A 20690-nucleotide genomic window follows, 5' to 3' on the forward strand; every position below is an offset into this window, starting at 1 on the left:
AAACATACACAGCTATTCCTGCGGGCATCTCAAGCAGGGAGGAAGAGGGGCAGTAACAGGCTCCTTCCCTCTGTCCCTGTGGACACTGCTCCAACTCCTTCATTTAGGAAGGAACTAGAGGAAAAAAACCCTTGGAAACAAGGAGCTGTGTTTTTATAGAAAAGATTTTCATACTTAGAACCAATGTTGGAATCAAAATAAGGATATAGTATAGAATTTTTTTTTCTTTTCTAAATGGATGCAAGAAAACATCAAAAGTAATCAGCTCTCAGAAACCCATAATATACTGTAGACTAAAAATGGGCAGTTTTATTCATGGACCATTTTATCAGCCTGAAGGCCCATCATTTAATTCACACGTAGAAAAATCTTTAATGTATTCACATACTTCATTGAGTTAATAAGCAAGTAAATAACAATAATTTGAATTTACTCACTTAACAGATTTCTTCTTTAGATTCCACTCCCAGCTCAGCCACCCACCACTTATGCACAGATGAGTAAATCACTTACAGCCTCTCTGAGTTTCAGTTCCCCTTTTGTTTCTTCTTTCCAGAAAGTAGGAGTAAGAATACTTATCCTTAGGGTTGTCATGAGGGTCCAATAAGATCATGACAGGACTCTGTAAGCTACACGGTATTCATTATTCTTTGCCATCCTTAGGATGTTAGGGCTGGTCTGCAGAATCAGAAGACAGGAACTAGATCCTTTTCCCATCCCAGTTTGTTCGCTAGCCTTTGTCCCATCATCACTAAGCTTTAAAATTTCAGCAAACACAAAATTCTGGAATTATTCAGAACTATTATGTCATCAATATTGAAAATACTTCTTTTCTTTCATGCAAGTAATAGTGCTATTATGATAAGTATGTATGTCCAATAGAAGCAATGAAAATATAGACTGTGATGCAGCTGTTTATAAAAAGAGTTGATATTTTGTTTCCTTTATTTTTTTAATTGTCCTTGAACTTTGATGTTTTTTCCTTAATTATTCTCCTTTATGGATTGATGTGTTTATCTTTATGAAGATGAATCCGACCTACTTGAGACACTGCCAACTACAATGCAGTTAGCCCTCACCATTGATGTGAACTTCAGCATCATCAGCAAAGTCGACTTGTTCAAGGCAAGTGTTTTTCCAATTCATAGGAAGGCACCATATCAATTACTCTGTAAAAATCAAAGCTCTTGCTGAATTCTTGGTTGATAATTTGTTCTTTGAGCATTTACACTATATTGTCTCCCTGTCATCTGTCCTCCATTGTTCTGATATAAAATAAACTATTATTCTTATTGGAAAAAAAAACAAAACAAACAAAAAAGCTCTTGCTGAATACAGCATTTATGGTTTTTTTGCCTTTATGTTTACAACATCAAAATAATCTAGAGAATTTATGTGAAATTAGAATCAAATAAACTACGGATCTCTCTTCAGCAGATGACTTGTTTAGAAGCCTCTCTCTCCTAACTGGTGTCAAAGAAGAAGAGTTCTTCAAGGTCTTCTTGCATTAATTTAAATATAATTAAATTCTACAGCTCTATATCTTTGCTACTACACATGTCATCTCCCATTTACGAATATGCCTTGGCAATGCATGGCAAATCAGGCCCCAGATTAGCTCTGGTTTGGCCTGACAGTCAGAGAATCATGCCTAATCATGTCTCCAATACAAATGCTTAGGATTTAGATTTTTTACATGGCCAAATTCAAATTTAGAGGGTTTTTTTAAAAAGAAAAAATATATAGCAAAGAAAATTTTAATGTTTTGAATGTTTTTAATTTTCTGCCCTCTCTTCAATGCATTATACTATATGGAAGTTTTTCTCACCTAACACTTATTCTGTGTGTGGCATTTACTGATTCGTCTATTTAATTAATTCATTCAACGAACATTTATTAAGTTCCTACTATGTTCCAGGCACCATATTAGCCACTAAGAATTCAACTTCTAAAAACAAATACTTGCACACATGAGGCTTAAATTCCAAAAGAGAGGAATGAAAAATAAATATATAATATGTGAGAAGGTGATAATGCTATGAACAAAATTAAACAGATTAAAGAGGATGAGGGAGGTACTGGGCATGAAATGTCTGCTCTAATGAAGTGCAATTGAGCATCTGGGCAGAGGACTGCAGGATGCAAGGGAGTGAGCTATGCAGATATTGGGAGTGGGAGAGGAGGGATGGACAGAGAGGGAATATTACAGGAGGATGGACAAGATGAAGCCCTGATCTGGGAGGCTGGAGCAAAGGCAGAGTGATGTAAAGCAAGAGTAGTCAGAGGAAAGTAAAAACAGGAAGGATGAATCAGGGGGCAAGTTAATGCAGGGCTTTGGAGGCTGTAGCATAAAATTTGGATTGTACTCTGAGATGCAAAACCCACTAAAGATCTTGAGCAGAAGATGATCTACTTGAGATCTGTTTGAAAGGGATTTTTTCCTGCTCTGTGGAGAGTAGACCAGGAAGCAAATATGGAAGTCAGGGAGGCCAAAGAGGGATAACATCTTTAGACGTCTATAGGGATGATGGTGATCAGACCCAGAATAGTAGGAGCAGAGTTAAAAAGTGGCCAAATATTGGATGTATTCAAAGGAAGAGCCCACAGTTTTTGCTGTTTGATTTTGTGAAGGGAGAGAGAGAGAGAAATGAAGGATGATTCAGGATTTAAGCTGAGGAACAAAGATACCATTTGCAAAATAGGAAATTTTAGAGTAAGTGTAGGGTGAGGAGGGTAGAAATAGACTGTTTTTGGATGTGTTGGTTTGAGGTGAGAGTTAGACTTTAGATAGAATGTCATGTAGGCAGTTTGATAAATAAATCTGAGTTTAGGGGAGAGGTCCAAGCTGGAGCCATAAATTTGGGCAAATCAACATATTGATGGATTTTAAGCTAGGGACTAGATATTATCCCCTATTATGTAACCCAGACAGAAAGATATGCCTTGAAAATACATAATCGATACCATTGTGGGCAAGATGAAGAAGCAGACTCTGTATGGTAAAATGGTTAGGCAGAGTCACCCTCGATGTTAGGTTACCGTACAGTGTCCTAAACGGTCTTAGGAAGGAAGAGAGGGGATGGGAGGGAGGATGCCCTGGGGTCAATTCCTGGAGATTATAGGAAAGGAGTTTCCTAATTGGAAAGTGGTTCCCAATTTCTAGTGCGAGTGCCACAGTGGAAGCTCTGGTGAGGTAGAAGCACCACGGAATGTATTCAAACAGTTTTCTGATCTTCTACCAGGGAGACTGGGAAAGGGATTTCTACCTTGGTTAACAGGTTCATCTAGATAAATGGTATTCAAGCTGCAGCTTGCAATTCATTTAGGGATCATGAATTCAATTAAATGGGTCACAAACAGCATATAAAGTAGACAAGAAAATATCAGAGTGCCTCACACATAAGTAAGGGTAAGCACTGTATTACAAAATTTATGTTTCAGTTATTTATTTTTGTAATACACATATACATATCTATGTGTGTACTGGGCACAATGTAAATGTCTTTGTTACTACAAGTTATGGTCAAAAAAGGTATGAAAGCCACAAGGCTAAATTAACAGTATTTTTAAATGCTATAAAATTTTTAACAACTTAAGGACTAGCTTAATTGAGAATAAATGAGAATAAGTGAGAACCAGCTACATTTTAAAGAAAACAAAAGTTTTAAATTATATACCAGTGACTTTTATGGGGTTATCTCTGATCTGGGAAGTTATCAGTTTTCAACCTCAGAGTTTTTTCCTTTGTTTTTACATATATTTTTGGAAATCCATAAAATCAGCAACATCTGATTGAGAAAAAAATGTTAAATCTTCACATGTTGCTAACGTACATAAATATAGATTCATTCTTTCCTGACATTTCCATTAAAGATGTAACTCCTTCCAGAAAGAAACCATTTCCATTTATATTTCTGTTAAATGAAAAAAATATTTTTTTACCTAAAGCCAAATGAAGTAGAAAATAAGCAGGTATGGAAGCTTTCTAAATTTATTTCTTTTCTAAATCTTGCTAAGACAGTCTTAGTGGTTTGTACAAATTTGTTATTTTCTTAGGGAGGAAATATGCTGACTAGGGATCTTATATGCTTACCTCATAAATTATACCCAGTTGACTCGTGTTGCTTCTGATTCAGTCACCGTTCACTGAGAGCCACCTATGGCCTCAAGGGGCTGAGGCACAAAGGAGGAAACCTTTGGAGCGTGTGTGCCCAGAGGATGCTCAGGAAGCTTCAGAGTGAAAAGGGGGAGACTCCCAGGCAGGAGCCTCATTATCACTCATTAGGACCAAAACATGGGGTGACAACAAAAGATGAATCTAGAAAGGTCAACTGAAGCCAGGCTATAGTGTGTGGGCCCAATCCTATAGGCCAAGGAAGCTGGAAAGGAGGAAACCGACAGCACAGATTTCAGTTTTATAAAGACAAAAAATGGGGTCACTTTGAATAAATCAGAATATCCAGGGATAATAAAGAAGGCTGACTCAACTGCTGAAAGCCTCCATATCTTGAATTCTCCCTGAAAATGAATCTTCCAGATCTTTAAAAGGCAGGCAGGCAGGAAGAGAGAGAGAAAGAGACAGAAAAAAGAGACAGAGAGACAAAGAGACAGAGAGATCTGACACCAAGATTGGAGGCTAGCAGGCATGCTTTGTGTCTTCCCAATCTTCAGGATTAGGATAAATTAAAGGTACTTGAAAATCATTTAACTCACAAATACCTAGTTTAAGATGTCCTAAAGAATATTTTAAGTTTATATCTTGGACCTTCAGTCAAAAATTTCACAAGGACTTTTCTCCATTTTGTAAATTTGTGAAGGGATACAGATGTAGTAGAATTTGTTTGCAATGCTGCACCAGATAATAATTCTATGCTAAATAAACTTGCTTCAGTTTTTCCAGAAATATGTCTGTAACTTTAATTGTGCATTGTATTCCATTTTTAAAACTCCAAAAAGGACAATGTGCTTATACTTCTTTCCTTTTAGCCTTGTGAAACTTGTTTATATATTAGTGGAACAGTGAGTATCCTAATGCTTTAACAAAAGTAATATAAGTAATGCTGGAGTATCACAAATTATAATATGGACAATGTTACATGTAGGAGGTCCATACTGTCCATGATCCTTCATTCCCAGTACTGTCACCATATACCTTGCTATACCCAATACTCACATGGCCCCTGTATTAGTCAGGGTACTCCAGAGAAACACAATCAGTGAGATATGTGTGTGTGTGTGTGTGTGTGTGTGTGTGTGTGTGTGTGTGTGTGTATGAGCCATGGCCGCTGAGCCTGTGCGTCCAGAGTCTGTGCTCCGCAGCGGGAGAGGCCACAACAGTGAGAGGCCTGTGTACCGCAAAAAAAAAAAACCAAAAAAAAACAACCTTCACAATGACATTTAGACTTGTATTTGACCAAATATCTGAGTACCATGGCCTAGCCAAGTTGACACAAAGTTAACCGTCACAGCCCCCCAAACACTGTCAAGCTGTACGGAATATAATTGTCAAAGAAACCAAGCTGTTGCTAAGACCAATTTTTTTTTCCTTTTTTTTTTTTTTTTTTGGCCGCCCTCTATGACTTTTAGGATCTTAATTCCCTGACCAGGGATTGAACGCAGGGCCATGGCAGTGAACGTGCCAAGTCCTAACCACTGGACCACCAAGGAAGTCCCCCCAATTTTAAAATTGATACTTGTATCTTCTCAAACCTAATGGCCGCTATTTACTGAGTTCTCATTGTGTGCTACACTGTGTTTTCTTCTTTGTTACCTTCTCTCAATTAATTCTCACAGCAAGCCTCTGAGAAAAGGTTTATGACCACCCCACCCCCACCCCCACCCCATTTTACAGAAAGTACAAACTACTTACCTGACTGAGGCCAAAGAGCTAGAAGCAACGGAACAGGGTTTGAGCACTGATTTTTCTTATGCTACAGTCTACAGTCTTAACCCTTCAATGAAGCCACCTTTCAGTTCTCCACCAGACCTGTCTGGATAAGTGATAAGACGCTGAGAATTTTCCCTAGAGTCAAAAAGCAATGTAAGCTCAAGGCCATCCTTTGGTGATTTCCACAGACTTAGACTTGGCATGCCAGTTAGTTTCACACCAGATACCTAGATTCACACACACTGTGCTATTCTCCTACTAAGAAAAGACCTTGAATCTCATGTGTTTTTTTTTCTCCCTCTTAATCAAAGCAGGTAGAATTAAAGTCACAGAATTTCACCAAAACTTTGCTTCAGTCAACTATGGTTAATTAGTAAGATCTGCTACTTCTACATGGGGTGATCAGAGTTTCTAAAGATCTTAGAGGTGAATAGTCATTTTTTTAAAATTGTTCACAAAAATAATTCTCTTCCTTTCAGATTGCATGTTTTTCCAGCCCAAGCTCAAGTATTAACCTAACAAGGAGTGATTCATTTCTATGAGGTTGGGCAATTTCCCCTCATTTATGATGATTTATTATTTTTATATTGATTTTTAAATACGTTTTATCAAATTAAATGCTAGGGAAATCACATTTTGCCTCTACCACTAAATTACCAGAAATAAGAGAAAATTTAATAAAAGTTCTGTTGCGCCACCTAGTGTCTAGAATTTAAATTGCATCCTTTAGAAACTGAAAAAGAGCGCCCTGCTTAATGGAAAGGAAAGACACCAAAATGGGAATGTTGGTACCACCAGTCTGTCAAGGAAAGCACAATACGCTGCCTTGGTAAAAATGGAGAACCCATCCCAAACAGGACACCTCACTGGGATCTGTGACTCATTGTCATTATATGGCAAGTAGAGCCTGGAAAGGCTTTGACTTCAGTGATAGGAAATATGTGGAGAAAGAATTTTGCATGTGAGTGGCAGACTGAACCAGGAATGAAATGGGAATGGCAAAATTATTTCTTCCCCTCACACAAGGGTCCCCTGTCAGTGACATCCTAATCACATATTTCCTCCCAAGGGCCTGAAATCAGAGCATTACAGGGAGGCTTACTACATTTCATTTTTAACTTTATTTTTAACCCTGGTGGTAAACGTAATAAGGTATTGTGTCTAGACTTTTTAAAGTATTTTGAACAATAAACTTATAACCCAGATGAACTCCATTCAACTACACATGCTGAGCAGTTACTCTGTCCAAAGCACTAGTGGGGTACCCCAGATACTGCACGCATATAGTCCCTGCTCTCTACTGCCTCCCAGAAGTGTGGGGAAATTCTATATAAATAAGATGACATCCTTAGCTGTTCTGTGATAATTCAGTGACTCAAAACATATAAAGTGTTTATCTCAATACCTTGGATATAGTAAGTTATATTGTTATTATTGCTATTATTACTGAGAAATAAAACTGATTCAGTCACAGGAGAGTTTTCACACAGGTAAAATCAGTGTGTAGCTGTGCTTGATCATAGGAAAATGGATTAGATTCATCCTCAGGGTTTCATCCAACTTGTGACTTCTCACTTTGCCTATGTGATACTGAGGCTCCTAGAAAAATAGAATTATTTTCAGTTCTCAGGAAAGCTTGATGGAGATGACTTTACTTGTGTTTGCAAATGTTAAGCATAAGGTTGGGTCTGATATCACTTAGAATTCAATAAGTTATGACATCATAGTACCTTGCAAATTATTTATCACATTTGACTTTAGCATGGGTAACTGGATTCAGAATTCCTGCCCTAGACATATTACCCATCATTTGCTTAGTGGGAATGGAGTTTAAGATGGGACAAAGCATGTCCTTTTATAATAAACAAGGCTGAGCTGAGAAGAGACCTGAAGACTGTTTATACTTGAGGGTGACTTAAAGTTACAGTGAGTTATATATTACTGATAATATCTTAAGTTCTTTTCCGAAGAACTTAAGGAGGAATGAGCCTAGAAATGAAGGAATCCTTCAGGACTGAGAAAGTAAACATCCAAAGGTAAATTTTACCAACTTTACAATTGCATTCAGAGCTTGCAAGTATTAAAAGAAGAACTTCCTGGGTATAGGACCCATCATCTAAAGTATAGGTTATGTTTTGAATAAAAATAAAATTTCTCCCAACTTCATTCAAATCTCCAAAAGCCGTATTCAAATCTGTAACACAGTTTTTATACAGCACTGAATTTCCCATTGTTGAAAAAGGAATAATTTCTAATAACTTCATTCTATACATCAGACCATATTTATTTAGTGCCTGGCATGCCCCATGCCCTGGCAGGACCCTGGGCATATGGAAGCGACTAATATACAGATCTTGCCCTTGAGTTGCTCAGAATGTAGATCAAACACACACACACACACACACACACACACACACACACACACACACACATGAGTCTCTTTCTCTGACATCTCTTGCATGTGTGACCTTAGTGAAATAGTCAATAGACTGCCTGAGCCTCTGTTACCTCATCTAAAAACCAAGAGTGTTAACAATATATTAATTAATGCCAAGCATCACAGAAAGGATGAAAGAATTAAATAGATGAAAATAAGAAAATAAAATGTAATACAAATGTTGTGTTAATACAATGTTAATATTGACATTTACACAGGTACTCTCACTTTACAAAAAAAAGGAACATTTATGAAACAATGACTGGGCTCTTTCTGTGAATCAGAAGTCTTCCTAATTACTTCTATAAAGGAAATGGAGCTGCATTATAAAGAAAAAAAATGCTAGCCCTGGGATGTAATTCTTTTTTATCATACGATAATGGAGCACACTGTATCTCAAGAAAATAGTCATTTTGTGGGGGAGGGAGGAGATAATTGTTCTCAAATACATCATAAAACATAATGACTTCATAAGGCAAACTTGATTTCACTAAGCCAAAATACAGAAAGGAAGGATCTAGTCATAAATCACAGTTGCCCCAAGGCTGGTGGCACCTATCCACAAAGCAATCATTAGGGGAAAGAATCACTTAGTTGGTGAAGCTTAAATTGTAATTTTTTTATTACATACAACTGCTATGTTCTGTTTACATAGCTAATACATATTCTATGCAAGTACATTGATAAAAACTCACATTTATAATGGTTTAAATGCTTTTCTCTGAGGAAATCCAAGCCATAAGCTAACAGCTCTCCATTTAAGTATTTGGGCATTTCTACTGACGAAAGTACTAATTGTTTGTCAATCTATTTTAAGACTTATCTCCTAATTTGTTCCAACACTTCCATTAATTGGGTCTCTTTAGAGTGCTTTCTGCCAGTGAGCTAACCTGAAAGAAGAGAAAAGATGAAATGTGTTCCTTCTCAAAGAGGATTTTGTTCCTACAAACAATCTTGGGATGCGTGTTTTACTTTACTTTTATTAATATTAATAAAAGTTAAAGTCTCATCAATTCTTCTTGCCAGTTCTATTCTCCTTTCTCCCTCCTCAGAGGTGGCCACTAAAATGATTTTAAGGATGTCCTTCCAATACTCATTTTTATTTTACTTTTTATCTATATAAACATCAATTACAGGTAGTATTTTTTTTTTTTTTTTTTTTTTTTGAGGTACGCGGGCCTGTCACCGCTGCGGCCTCTCCCGTTGCGGAGCACAGGCTCCGGACGCGCAGGCTCAGCGGCCATGGCTCACAGGCCTAGCTCCACTGCATGTGGGATCTTCCAGGACCGGGGCATGAACCCGTGTCCCCTGCATCGGCAGGTGGACTCTCAGCCACTGCACCACCAGGGAAGCCCGGTAGTATTATTTTGTACAGATTTTTTCATAGTTGGAGTCATAATGAATATATTCTATAGCTTGCTTTTGTGCAGACCACATTATTTGTTGAATTCAATCACATCTAGAGAGAGAGAGAACTGATTTATTGATTTTAACCACTTTATGGTATTGCAACCTACAAATCTTCAATATTTTTACCTGTCCACAGATTGCCATTTTGTTGTTTCCAGTTTTTTCAGTACTGAAAATAATACTGCCACTCACATCTTTGTACATTTATGGAATTATTGCCATAGGAAAACAGCATTTAAAATCATTAGTAATTCCTATGAATACAATTTAATACAGTTGGGAATTTTCATCAAAGTTCATTCCAGCAGGAATTGTTCAAGGAATGAAAACTTTACTTTGGCCTACAAATTATAATTAAAAGTTAATGCCGAAAACATCAAACTGTGCTTGTGAAAGTAAATGTAAGTGGGCTTTTTAAAAATATCTTCTCTTTCTGATCATTTATAATGCTATTATTCTCCATGGATATGAATGATTGAGAGTTACCTTCATTGCAATGATATTCTAGACATGTTTAAGCTTAAGAACTTCCAAATATATTTCTAATGAATTTTCTCTAAAATATCAAGGACACTAACTTTCTTTAGTGGGCAGAATCTTAAAATCAAGCCAGTTTGTTTTTTTTCCTAAGAGAGTTCTGAGTGATCAGAACACCAGTTTCTGAAATGAAATTACTGTGAATCAATGACAGCATTAAAAGAAGTAGGGCACATGAGCCATATAGTTAGAGAATTTTTACTAAAAACAAAATAATTTTTAGAAGGAAATTAATCTTTGTCATTTGCCTTAGCAAATATGATAACCTATGAGACATGGTAGGGATAAAATAAATATAAATAACAATTATATACTTTGCACAAAACAAATACATGACAAGGAAAGAAAATGTACATTTCACTATGCCTAAAAGGACCTTTGTGCATCTTGGCAGATAAAAATCATACTCATCTTCAAATGACTCAAATTGTGTCACCCACACGAGCACCTTCTTGATGCTTCCCCTCTCTCTCATCCCCACTCCAAGACAGAAGTAATAGCCCCACCTCTTGAAAGTTGTATGGATACCTACCTGGGATATCTTACGATATGATTAACTTTTACCACAAATTACAGCTTTTCTGTATACTTAAAACCTTATCCCAATTAGACTTACTCTCTGTCATCTCTGATTGCACCAAGGGCATTGTTCAAAGCCTTGCTCATAGCAGCTTTCATGAATATTTGTTGGACTGTATTAAGAAGGTATTCCTGTTGGCTTTTGCCTTTCTTTCTATCCGAGAGAACCAAAAGCTATAGTTTCTCAAATAAATTTTTAAAATTCTAACTTCAATTTCATCTGAATGCTTCTTACCCATGGCTACTTGAAAATACTTCAATCATAAATCATTAACTCTCCTTATCAGTCAAGCAACCCCAAGGTTTAAATTTCATATGGATCTAGGTCAAGTGTTTGCTACCAAAATCATTATGGAAACCTGTGATTGCTAAAGGAATGATTAGCCAATCCACAAACTGGGGGTAGGTCCTTTACTTTTCCGCCTCCTTCCTCTGCTACTGATTAGGATTAGTTCTCTGCAAAATAATAATTTCCCCTAAGGGACAGACAAAAGGAAAGCTGCTACATGTTAACAGCTCTGAGAGGAAAAAATAAAAATATTTGATGAAAGCAGAAGATTCAAAATCGCTATGTAAAGTGAGAGTTTTGAAGCATCTACAGATTTTTCTTTAGCCTATCATATAGATAAATTACAATTATTTAGACAGAAAACAAATATAGACACATTTTCTAATAAATCAAATTTGTTTCTTACACTATTGAAGTGGAGATGAACAGTCATTTGTTTAACAGATATTGTTTTTGTATCTCTCATGTACAGTTACTCTGCCTTAAGAAGATGACAATTAAGTTCGGGAAGAAAAACATACAAGCTTGCAAAGTTAAATAATAATATCTAACAATAGTGTGAAAGATGTTATTAAAAAGAAAAATATTCAGCAAAGATTTTTATCTGTCAGTGTTAATATATTAATAATCAATCGTTCACTATATTACCGTAATCTTTAATACCTATCATTTACTAAGCATTATGTTAAGTTTTATATGAGTAAAATTTTACCATTATGAGATTAGTAACATTTTCACCCCCATTTAACAGATTAAGAAAATGAGGGCATGAGATACATAGATACATAGCAATAAGTAGTGGAAACAGGATTCAAACCTGAATATATCTAACCAGGATCTAAATTCTAGCCATCATATCATAGGTATTTTTTTCTAAATTTTGGGTCAAGACAAGTCCATATCCACCGGCAACTAATATTTTAATGTTAACACAGACAACATCTATTACTGTTTATTTCCATTGCATTTTAAAATCAGTTGGAATATTGGCCTTTTAGCTGTGTCTATGAGAATTATTTTTCTCTGTTTTTTCTTTAGGGTTGTGATACACAGATGATTTATGACATATTGCTAAGATTGAAATCCATTGTCTATTTACCTGGTGACTTTGTCTGCAAAAAGGTGAGTTCATGCTATTTTTCTAATGCATGACTAATAAATACATCTGAGGAGTTCAGATATAAGGCAAGAGAATAGTTTAAACAAAACTTGTCCAGGGTGAATTCCATAGTATGGAAATAATCATGATATACAATTCTGTAAAACTATAATGTGCTCTCAGAGTTCAAAATGGAACAAGACAATATGGATTTCATTACTTATAGGATATAAGTGTGGGTGGTCTGAAAAGTTGCTTTGTGTAAATGTAAATCATCAATTGTCACACCCCATTAACTCCAAATACTTAAGGTGGAGGGAAAAGTTACAGAAGTGAAAGGTGGTTCTGCCCTTTTTATGTCTTCAGCAAGCTATCAGTTACCTCCATTTAGCTCACCCAGTTAGTAAATAATCAATGCCATTTTTTTTTAATTTTACTGTGCTTTTTATGATTACAAAGTAATACACGTTCATTATTTTTAAAATGGGAAACACATAAAAGCACAAAGACAAAAACTCCACCACCCAGAAATAACCACTATTAATATATTTCAACCTATCTTTTTATATCGACTGATGGATAGTTAGACCTTGTTTTATAAAATTGGCACCATACCTCGCTTATGTTTGAAACTTGTTTTGTCATGTCACAATATATCATGGGAACATTTTACATATTATTAAGTAATCTACAACATCCTTTTTAAAGCTGCATAATCTTCCAGTCTATGAATATATCATAATCAATTCCAAGTGTTTGCTATTACAAATAACTCTAAAATAAACAATTTTGCACATCTCTGATTACTAACTCAAAGGGGGAGAGAAGGAATGATGACCTTGGGACCTTGAGATACATCTTGAGATATTAAATCAATAGTGAAGGCAATAATCAAAATAAAAAGTAGAGAAAGATGAACAGTTCAAAGAAATGAGAGATGATCCAAAACCCTGGGGAGTTCACACATGAGTGAGGGTAAGAAGTACTTATATCATTCCAAAATAATGTGCTAGATGGTAGAAGTAAGCACAAGCTGTGGTAGGACACAGAGTAAGGACACTTCTGCGCTGGGGTACTGGCAAGATTTCCTGGAGAAGATGCTGGTCAAGCTAAGTCTTGAAAAATGAATCAGCATGAACCAGGAGAAAGAAGAAGCAGGCATTCCAGGTAGAGGAAAGAATTCACATGAGTCAAGGCAGAAAGGAAGGGACTCTGTCTTCGGAGGGAGTGTATGGAACTACAATAAGTCAAAAGCTAGAAAATTTTAGTATCATTTATTCAGTGAAACTCAATAAATAATTTTGAAATACTATGGGCCAGGCACTGTGCTGGGTACTGGATATATTCAGCAGTGAGCATAAAAAGGTGGTTCTTGTCCTTCAAGGGCTTACAGTCTAGTGCCAGGGTATTCAATTCACAGTGTACATCAGAATCACCTGAATTTAGAAATCTGGGCTCCATCTCCAGTAACTTAATTGGTCTGGGTGGAGACCACATATCAATATTTTTAAAGCTCCCAGATGATTATAAATTGAGCCAAAGTTGAGTATCACTGGCCTGGTGGAAGAAACAAACAATAAACAAATAAAATTACTGTGTAACTCCAAAATGTGCTAAGTTTCTATGCAGCAAAAACAATTTGCCAGGAGAGTGCGTGGTGGCAAAGGCACTTACTTTAGATTGGGGGACTCAGACAGGGAGAGATTGTCAAGCTGTCAGGCATGAACTTTGTGAAAATCTGAAGAGAAATAGTTCTCTAGTTTAAAAAAAAAAAAAAAAACTGGAGAGGACACTATTTTAGATGAAGACTTGGGACCATGAGGCAGGACAGAACTTGACTTGTTTAAGGAATGGAAGCAAATGATCAACTAGGATAATGGTGAAAGACAAAGTCAAATAGAGTGAAGGTACTTTAAGGCATCCAGGTAGAGATACCTAGTGCACAGGTGGAAATCAGTCTAGCCCGTGAGAGAGGACAGAACTGGAGGTAAATCTTTGGAAACTGGCATATGATGGAAACTGATATCATAAGAAGCTCAAGAAAAGGTAAATAAAGAAGACCAAGGCTGTAACTTTGAAGAATACCAGTATTTATGGAAGAGGTCAATGAAGAAGAATCACAGAGGGCAACTGAGTAGGAGCTGTCAGAGGTAAAGAGGAAAAATAGAGATTGTGATATTAATGAAACCAGGAATCTAGAATCCCACGCAAATTAGTCCAGATTAAATGTGGGCATACTGATGATATAAAATCATTTTCATTAAAATGGGAAATACAAACCACAGCTCAGTTTAAGGACCCCTTTCGGGCAGTGATGCATTTAGGATGACATGACCTTAATGCATCAAAATGGCCTTTCAATTTGTTCCAATAGCAGCAGGGACTGAAAATTGAGATAACTCATAGAAACTTTAGCATCTGGGCCCACAATCAGTGAAAATTTGTTTAACAAAGTGTGAAATGCAGAGTAGATGCAGCGTTCTCATTTCTAATTTCTTCCTCACATCGCATCCATCACTCAATAATAAAAACAGATCAGTGAACACAAATGAAGGAAGGAAAAAATAAGCAGGGGGAAGAGCAGAAATGAAAAGACATGAGACTCCAAGCCACATTTCTTTGTTTCTGTTTTTAAGAAGGGATTTAATTAAGAGTAGACATAGACAGAGGTGAAAAGTTGTTTCTTGTCCAGATTTTATACAGCCAAGTTCAGCTTTGTTTTTTATCATTTCCCCAAATCATTGTAGGAAAATGGAAGAAGAAAAAAAAAAAAAAACGAAAGAAAACATGTTCCATTAGCAGTTGTTTAAATAATTGAAGAAATGGCAGGGCTCAGGACTGAGTTTGCTGACCTATCTAATCCTCAGGATGGCTCCTAAACTTACCAAGTGGGTAGTTTGGACTGCTTCAAAGAGTACTTAGGAATTTTCCCAGGATTAATTTGCAAGAATTAATTTGAGCATCATAATGCCCGTCAGCCTTGGAAATAGCCTTCTACACAGGAACCCCGAAAATTTGAAGTGCTCTCTCACTAAGGGTTACATGAAGCGCTTGCATTTCTACACTTTCTCCAAATTAGTACATAAACCGACCAGAAGAGCTTGGTTTGATCTTATTTTGCACATGCTGTCAGACGTTGCTCTCTAAGGAATGTCTACTTCATTTGAATGCCAATTAAACTTGCAGGAAAGTTTTAAATTAGCCTAGAAATATGCAAGAAATAGTGGAAGTTTTGGTTCGTTGATTATGCCAGATCTCCTTGGAAAATTATTGAAATGACCATTAAAAAATAATTAAAAGTGCTGAACTATATTTAAGTACCCATTATGTACTTCTACCTCCAGTCATTTGTAATATCTGCCTTTGAAAAATCATTCCAGTTCCTTGAGAATTACTTCATGCAGAGAATTAAGGAATATGACCCTGTCCTAATCATTACTTCTTGGAGTATCTCTTGAAAAGCTAATTTTTAGACACTTTCGCTCATTTTTAAAATAATTCATAGATATTGTGTTGGTTTTAAAGAGATCAGTCTTGATATTGGATTCATTAGATATGATCTGTACATATAATATAATCAGGTGACATAGGTGTTGCTAGTTCTAATGCTATCATCTGCCAGCCTCGTACGTTTGCCCAAGACACTTAACTTTTCAAGTCTCTACTACCAATTTTTAAATAAGAATAATGATATCTTTCCTATTTGACCTCACTGGGATTTTTGCAAGAAATAAGTGAGTTAATATCTATGAAAATACCTTGCAGCTATAAAGTAGCATGTTCCTTTATTTTTTTAATTTATTTATTTTATTTATTTTATTTTTGGCTGTGTTGGGTCTTCGCTTCTGTGCGTGGGCTTTCTCTAGTTGCAGTGAGCAGGGTCTACTCTGCTGTGCGCGGGCTTCTCATTGCAGTGGGCTCTGTTGTTGTGGAGCACAGGATTTAGGTGCGTGGGCTTCAGTAGTCGTGGTATGTGGGCTCAGTAGTTGTGGCTTGCGGCCTCTAGAGCGCAGGTTCAATAGTTGTGGCGCACGAGCTTAGTTGCTCCGCGGCATGCGGGATCTTCCCAGATCAGGGATCGAACCCGCGTCCCCTGGATTGGCAGGCTGATTCTTAAACACTGCACCACCAGGGAAGCCTCAAAGTAGCATGTTCTGATAAAACAAACACAGGCGTTAAAATAAGGAGCAATGTAAAATCTGATATTATGATTTTAAAAGTACTTTGCAAATGCAAGATGTATTATTAGCACTGATAATGTGGAAATAACTATAATTAGATCTATCTGTATTGGAATTTCTACTTAAATCTACATTTGGGAATAAATATATCTATTTATAGAAGGTATAAATACACAATGCAAAATTTAAGTATACTTTTTGCATTGCTTAGTTAGGAGATGTGCATTCTAGGCTTCCTTTTGCTTCTATTTACTATCATGGAGCAACGGTTACTCAGCCAAATATTAGCCAGTAAGCCAATCTGTGCCTTTATTTTCTTTCTGTAAAATGGAAATAATAATACCTACTCTAGCTTCCTCATAAAAGTCATGGGGAGATAAAATGAGAATTTCAGTGTCACAGATGTTAACTAAGAGGTAGAGTCTGAAAACTTTAAACTTAACCTAACAATTATAATATGACAATAAGTAATGTTCAGGAGAATAACCCTTGGTATTAAAGAATTTCAAAACTTCCCAGAGAATAGCTGAATTATAAATTATTCATAAATGAGTGCCTATGTCATAATTCCTATGCTCAGCAGTGGAACAAAGTAGACATTGTCTCAGCCATTGCAGAGCATAAACTATAATCAACATTGTTTAATCCTAAATTAATTTTAGTGTATTCTACTCCTTTGAAAATATGGTTGACAAGAATGTTTTATGAACTCAAATAATCCAGCCCCCTCCTGAACCAAATATAAGAGAATTTATTGTATTTATGCTATTTTTAATAGCTCAGGGTGATCAAGACTCAACTCACTAAGACATATATAGGTACTGTTATCCAAATAGTTTGCCTAGTATTATGAGAACTGGCTTATTTAAAGTTTAAAAGCTTTTCTTCACCCAAGTGCCATTTAGATCTCTTGTAAAACATAGTTATGTTTTTTGGATCCTGGAGTGAGATGTGTTCCAAGGGTCCCACAACCACCCACTAGTTTAGTAATTTGCATGACTCAACATAAAGTTATATTTATCACTTAAGATTTATTAAGGCAGAGTATACAATGCAGGGACAGCAAGAAAAAGATATGCATAGGCAAAGACTAGAGAAATCAGGTGCAGATTTCCTAGATCCTATTTCTGAGAGGCTCACATGAATGCATTTTTATCTCCTACTGTGGACCATAGAGACAAGAGAAAAATATCTCTGCCTAGGAAAGCTCGTCTAAGTCTTGGAGTCCAGAGTTTTTAAATGGGGCTGGTCACATAGCTACATGACCAGTCATTGTTCAGACTCCAAACTAGATACAAATCACACACCATAAATCTTTGTGTTTACATTAAACAGTGTTGACAGCCTGGTACATCCTGCCACACTGCCTGAGGCATACAGAATAACATTAACCAGTGTCTATGAGAACGTTCCAGGAGTTTAGTTCTCAAGGCATTGAACAAATGTCATTGCCCTGGCTCCAGAGTCCCCAGAGATAAACAAGAACTGAATAAAAGAACCTGCTGGGGCTTCCCTGGTGGCACGGTGGTTGGGAGTCCACCTGCCGATGTAGGGGACGTGGGTTTGTGCCCCAGTCTGGGAGGATCCCACTAGCCGCGGAGCGGCTGTGCGCGTGAGCCATGGCCGCTGGGCCTGCGCGTCCAGAGCCTGTTGCTCCGCGACGGGAGAGGCCACAACAGTGATAGGCCCGTGTACCGCAAAAAAAAAAAAAAAAAAAAAGAACCTGCTGAAGGGAGGAACACTCCCAAACTCATTCTATGAGGCATCACCCTGATGCCAAAACCAGAAAAAGATGTCACAAAAAAAGAAAATTACAGGCCAATATCACTGATGAACATAGATGCAATAATCCTCAACAAAATACTAGCAAACAGAATCCAACAGCACATTAAAAGGATCATACACCATGATCAAGTGGGGTTTATCTTCAATATATGCAAATCAATCAGTGCAATACACCATATTAACAAACTGAAGGATAAAAACCATATGATAATCTCAATAGCTGCAGAAAAAGCTTTTGACAAAATTCAATACCCAGTTATGATAAAAACTCTCCAGAAAGTGGGCATAGAGGGAACCTACCTCAACATAATAAAAGCCATATATGACAAACACACAGCCAGCATCATTCTCAATGGTGAAAAACTGGAAGCATTTCCTCTACAATCAGGAACAAGACAAGGGTGCCCACTCTCACCACTATTATTCAACATAGTTTTGGAAGTCTTAGCCACGGCAATCAGAGAAGAAAAAGAAATAAAAGGAATCTAAATTGGAAAAGAAGAAGTAAAACTGTCACTGTTTGCAGATAACATGATACTATACATAGAGAAGCCTAAAGATGCTACCAGAAAACTACTAGAGCTCATCAATGAATATGGTAAAGCAGCAGGATACAAAATTAATGCACAGAAATCTCTTGCATTCCTATACACTAAAAATGAAAAATCAGAAAGGGAAATCAAGGAAACACTCCCATTTTCCATTGCAAAGAAAAGAATAAAATACCTAGGAATAAACCTACCTAAGGAGGCAAAAGACCTGTATGCAGAAAACTATAAGACACTGATGAAAGAAATCAAAGATGATACAAACAGACGGAAAGATATACCATGTTCTTGGGTAGGAAGAATCAACATTGTGAAAATGACTCTACTACCCAAAGCAATCTACAGATGCAATGCAACCCCTATCAAATTGCCAATGGCATTTTTCATAGAACTAGAACAAAAAATTTTACAATTTGTATGGAAACACAAAAGACCCCAAATAGCCAAAGCAATTTGAGAAAGAAAAACGGAGCTAGAGGAATCAGGCTTCAGACTATACTACAAAGCTACAGTAATCAGGACAGTATGGTACTGGCATAAAAACAGAAATATAGATCAATGGAACAGGATAGAGAGCCCATAGGTAAACCCACACACTTAAGATCACCTTACCTTTGACAAAAGAGGCAAGAATATACAATGGAGAAAAGACAGCCTCTTCAACAAGTGGAGCTGGGAAAACTGGACAGTTACAGGTAAAAGAATGAAATTAGAACACTTCCTAACACCATACACAAAAATAAACTCAAAATGGATTAAAGACCTAAATGTAAGGCCAGACACTATAAAACTCTTCGAGGAAAACATAGGCAGAACACTCTATGACATAAATCACAGCAAGATCCTTTTTGACCCACTTCCTAGAGTTAGGGAAATAAAAACAAAAATAAACAAATAGGACCTAATGAAACTGAAAAGCTTTTGCACAGCAAAGGAAACCATAAATAAGATGAAAAGACAACCCTCAGAATGGGAGGAAATATTTGCAAGCGAAGCAACAGACAAAGGATTAATCTCCAAAATACAAAAGCAGCTCATGCTGTTCAATATCAAAAAAACAAACAACCCAATCCAAAAATGGGCAGAAGACCTAAACAGACATTTATCGAAAGAAGACATACAGATTGCCAACAAACACATGAAAGAATGCTCAACAGCACTAATTAGTAGAGAAATGCAAATCAAAACTACAATGAGGTATCACTTCACACCCGTCAGAATGGCCACCATCAAAAAATCTACAAACAGTAAATGCTGGAGAGGGTGCAGAGAAAAGGGAACACTCCTGCACTGTTGGTGGGAATGTAAATTGATACAGCCACTATGGAGAACAGTATGGAGGTTCCTTAAAAAACTAAAAATAGAATTACCATATGACCCAGCAATTCCACTACTGGGCATATCCCTGAGGAAACCATAATTCAAAAAGATACATGTACCACAATGTTCATTGCAGTGCTATTTACAATTGCCAGGACATGAAAGCAACCTAAATGTCCATCGACAGATGATTGGATAAAGAAGCTGTGGCACATATATACAATGGAATATTACTCGGCCAAAAAAGGAGAGAAATTGAGTTATTTGTAATGAGGTGGATGGACCTCGAGTCTGTCATACAGAGTGAAGTAAGTCAGAAAGAGAAAAACAAATACCATATGCTAATGCACTTATATGGAATCTAAAAAAATGGTACTGATGAACCTAGTGGCAGGGCAGGGATAAAGACACAGACATAGAGAATGGACTTGAGGGCACGGGGTGGGTAGGGGAAGCTGGGACAAAGTGAGAGAGTAGCGTTGACATACATACACTACCAAGTGTAAAATGGATGGCTAGTGAGAAGCTGCTGCATAGCACAGGGAGATCAGCTCCATGCTTTGTGAGGACCTAGAGGGCTGGGATAGGAAGGATGGGAGGGAGTCTCAAGAGGGAAGG

The 20690-nt window shown here is 36.9% G+C and overlaps 1 protein-coding gene across 1 annotated transcript in view; it reads left to right on the forward strand.

The window, feature by feature from the left end:
• CNGB3 (cyclic nucleotide gated channel subunit beta 3) overlaps positions 1-20690 on the forward strand; it is a 143907-nt gene that overhangs the window by 102338 nt on the left and 20879 nt on the right. The window contains exons 13-14 of the mRNA XM_067711698.1: positions 1028-1125; positions 12178-12261. Coding sequence (XP_067567799.1) covers positions 1028-1125; positions 12178-12261 — 182 coding nt within the window. The remainder of the gene's footprint in view (positions 1-1027; positions 1126-12177; positions 12262-20690) is intronic.

Source organism: Pseudorca crassidens, chromosome 17 (genome assembly GCF_039906515.1).
Source record: "Pseudorca crassidens isolate mPseCra1 chromosome 17, mPseCra1.hap1, whole genome shotgun sequence".
Classification (NCBI taxonomy): domain Eukaryota; kingdom Metazoa; phylum Chordata; class Mammalia; order Artiodactyla; family Delphinidae; genus Pseudorca; species Pseudorca crassidens.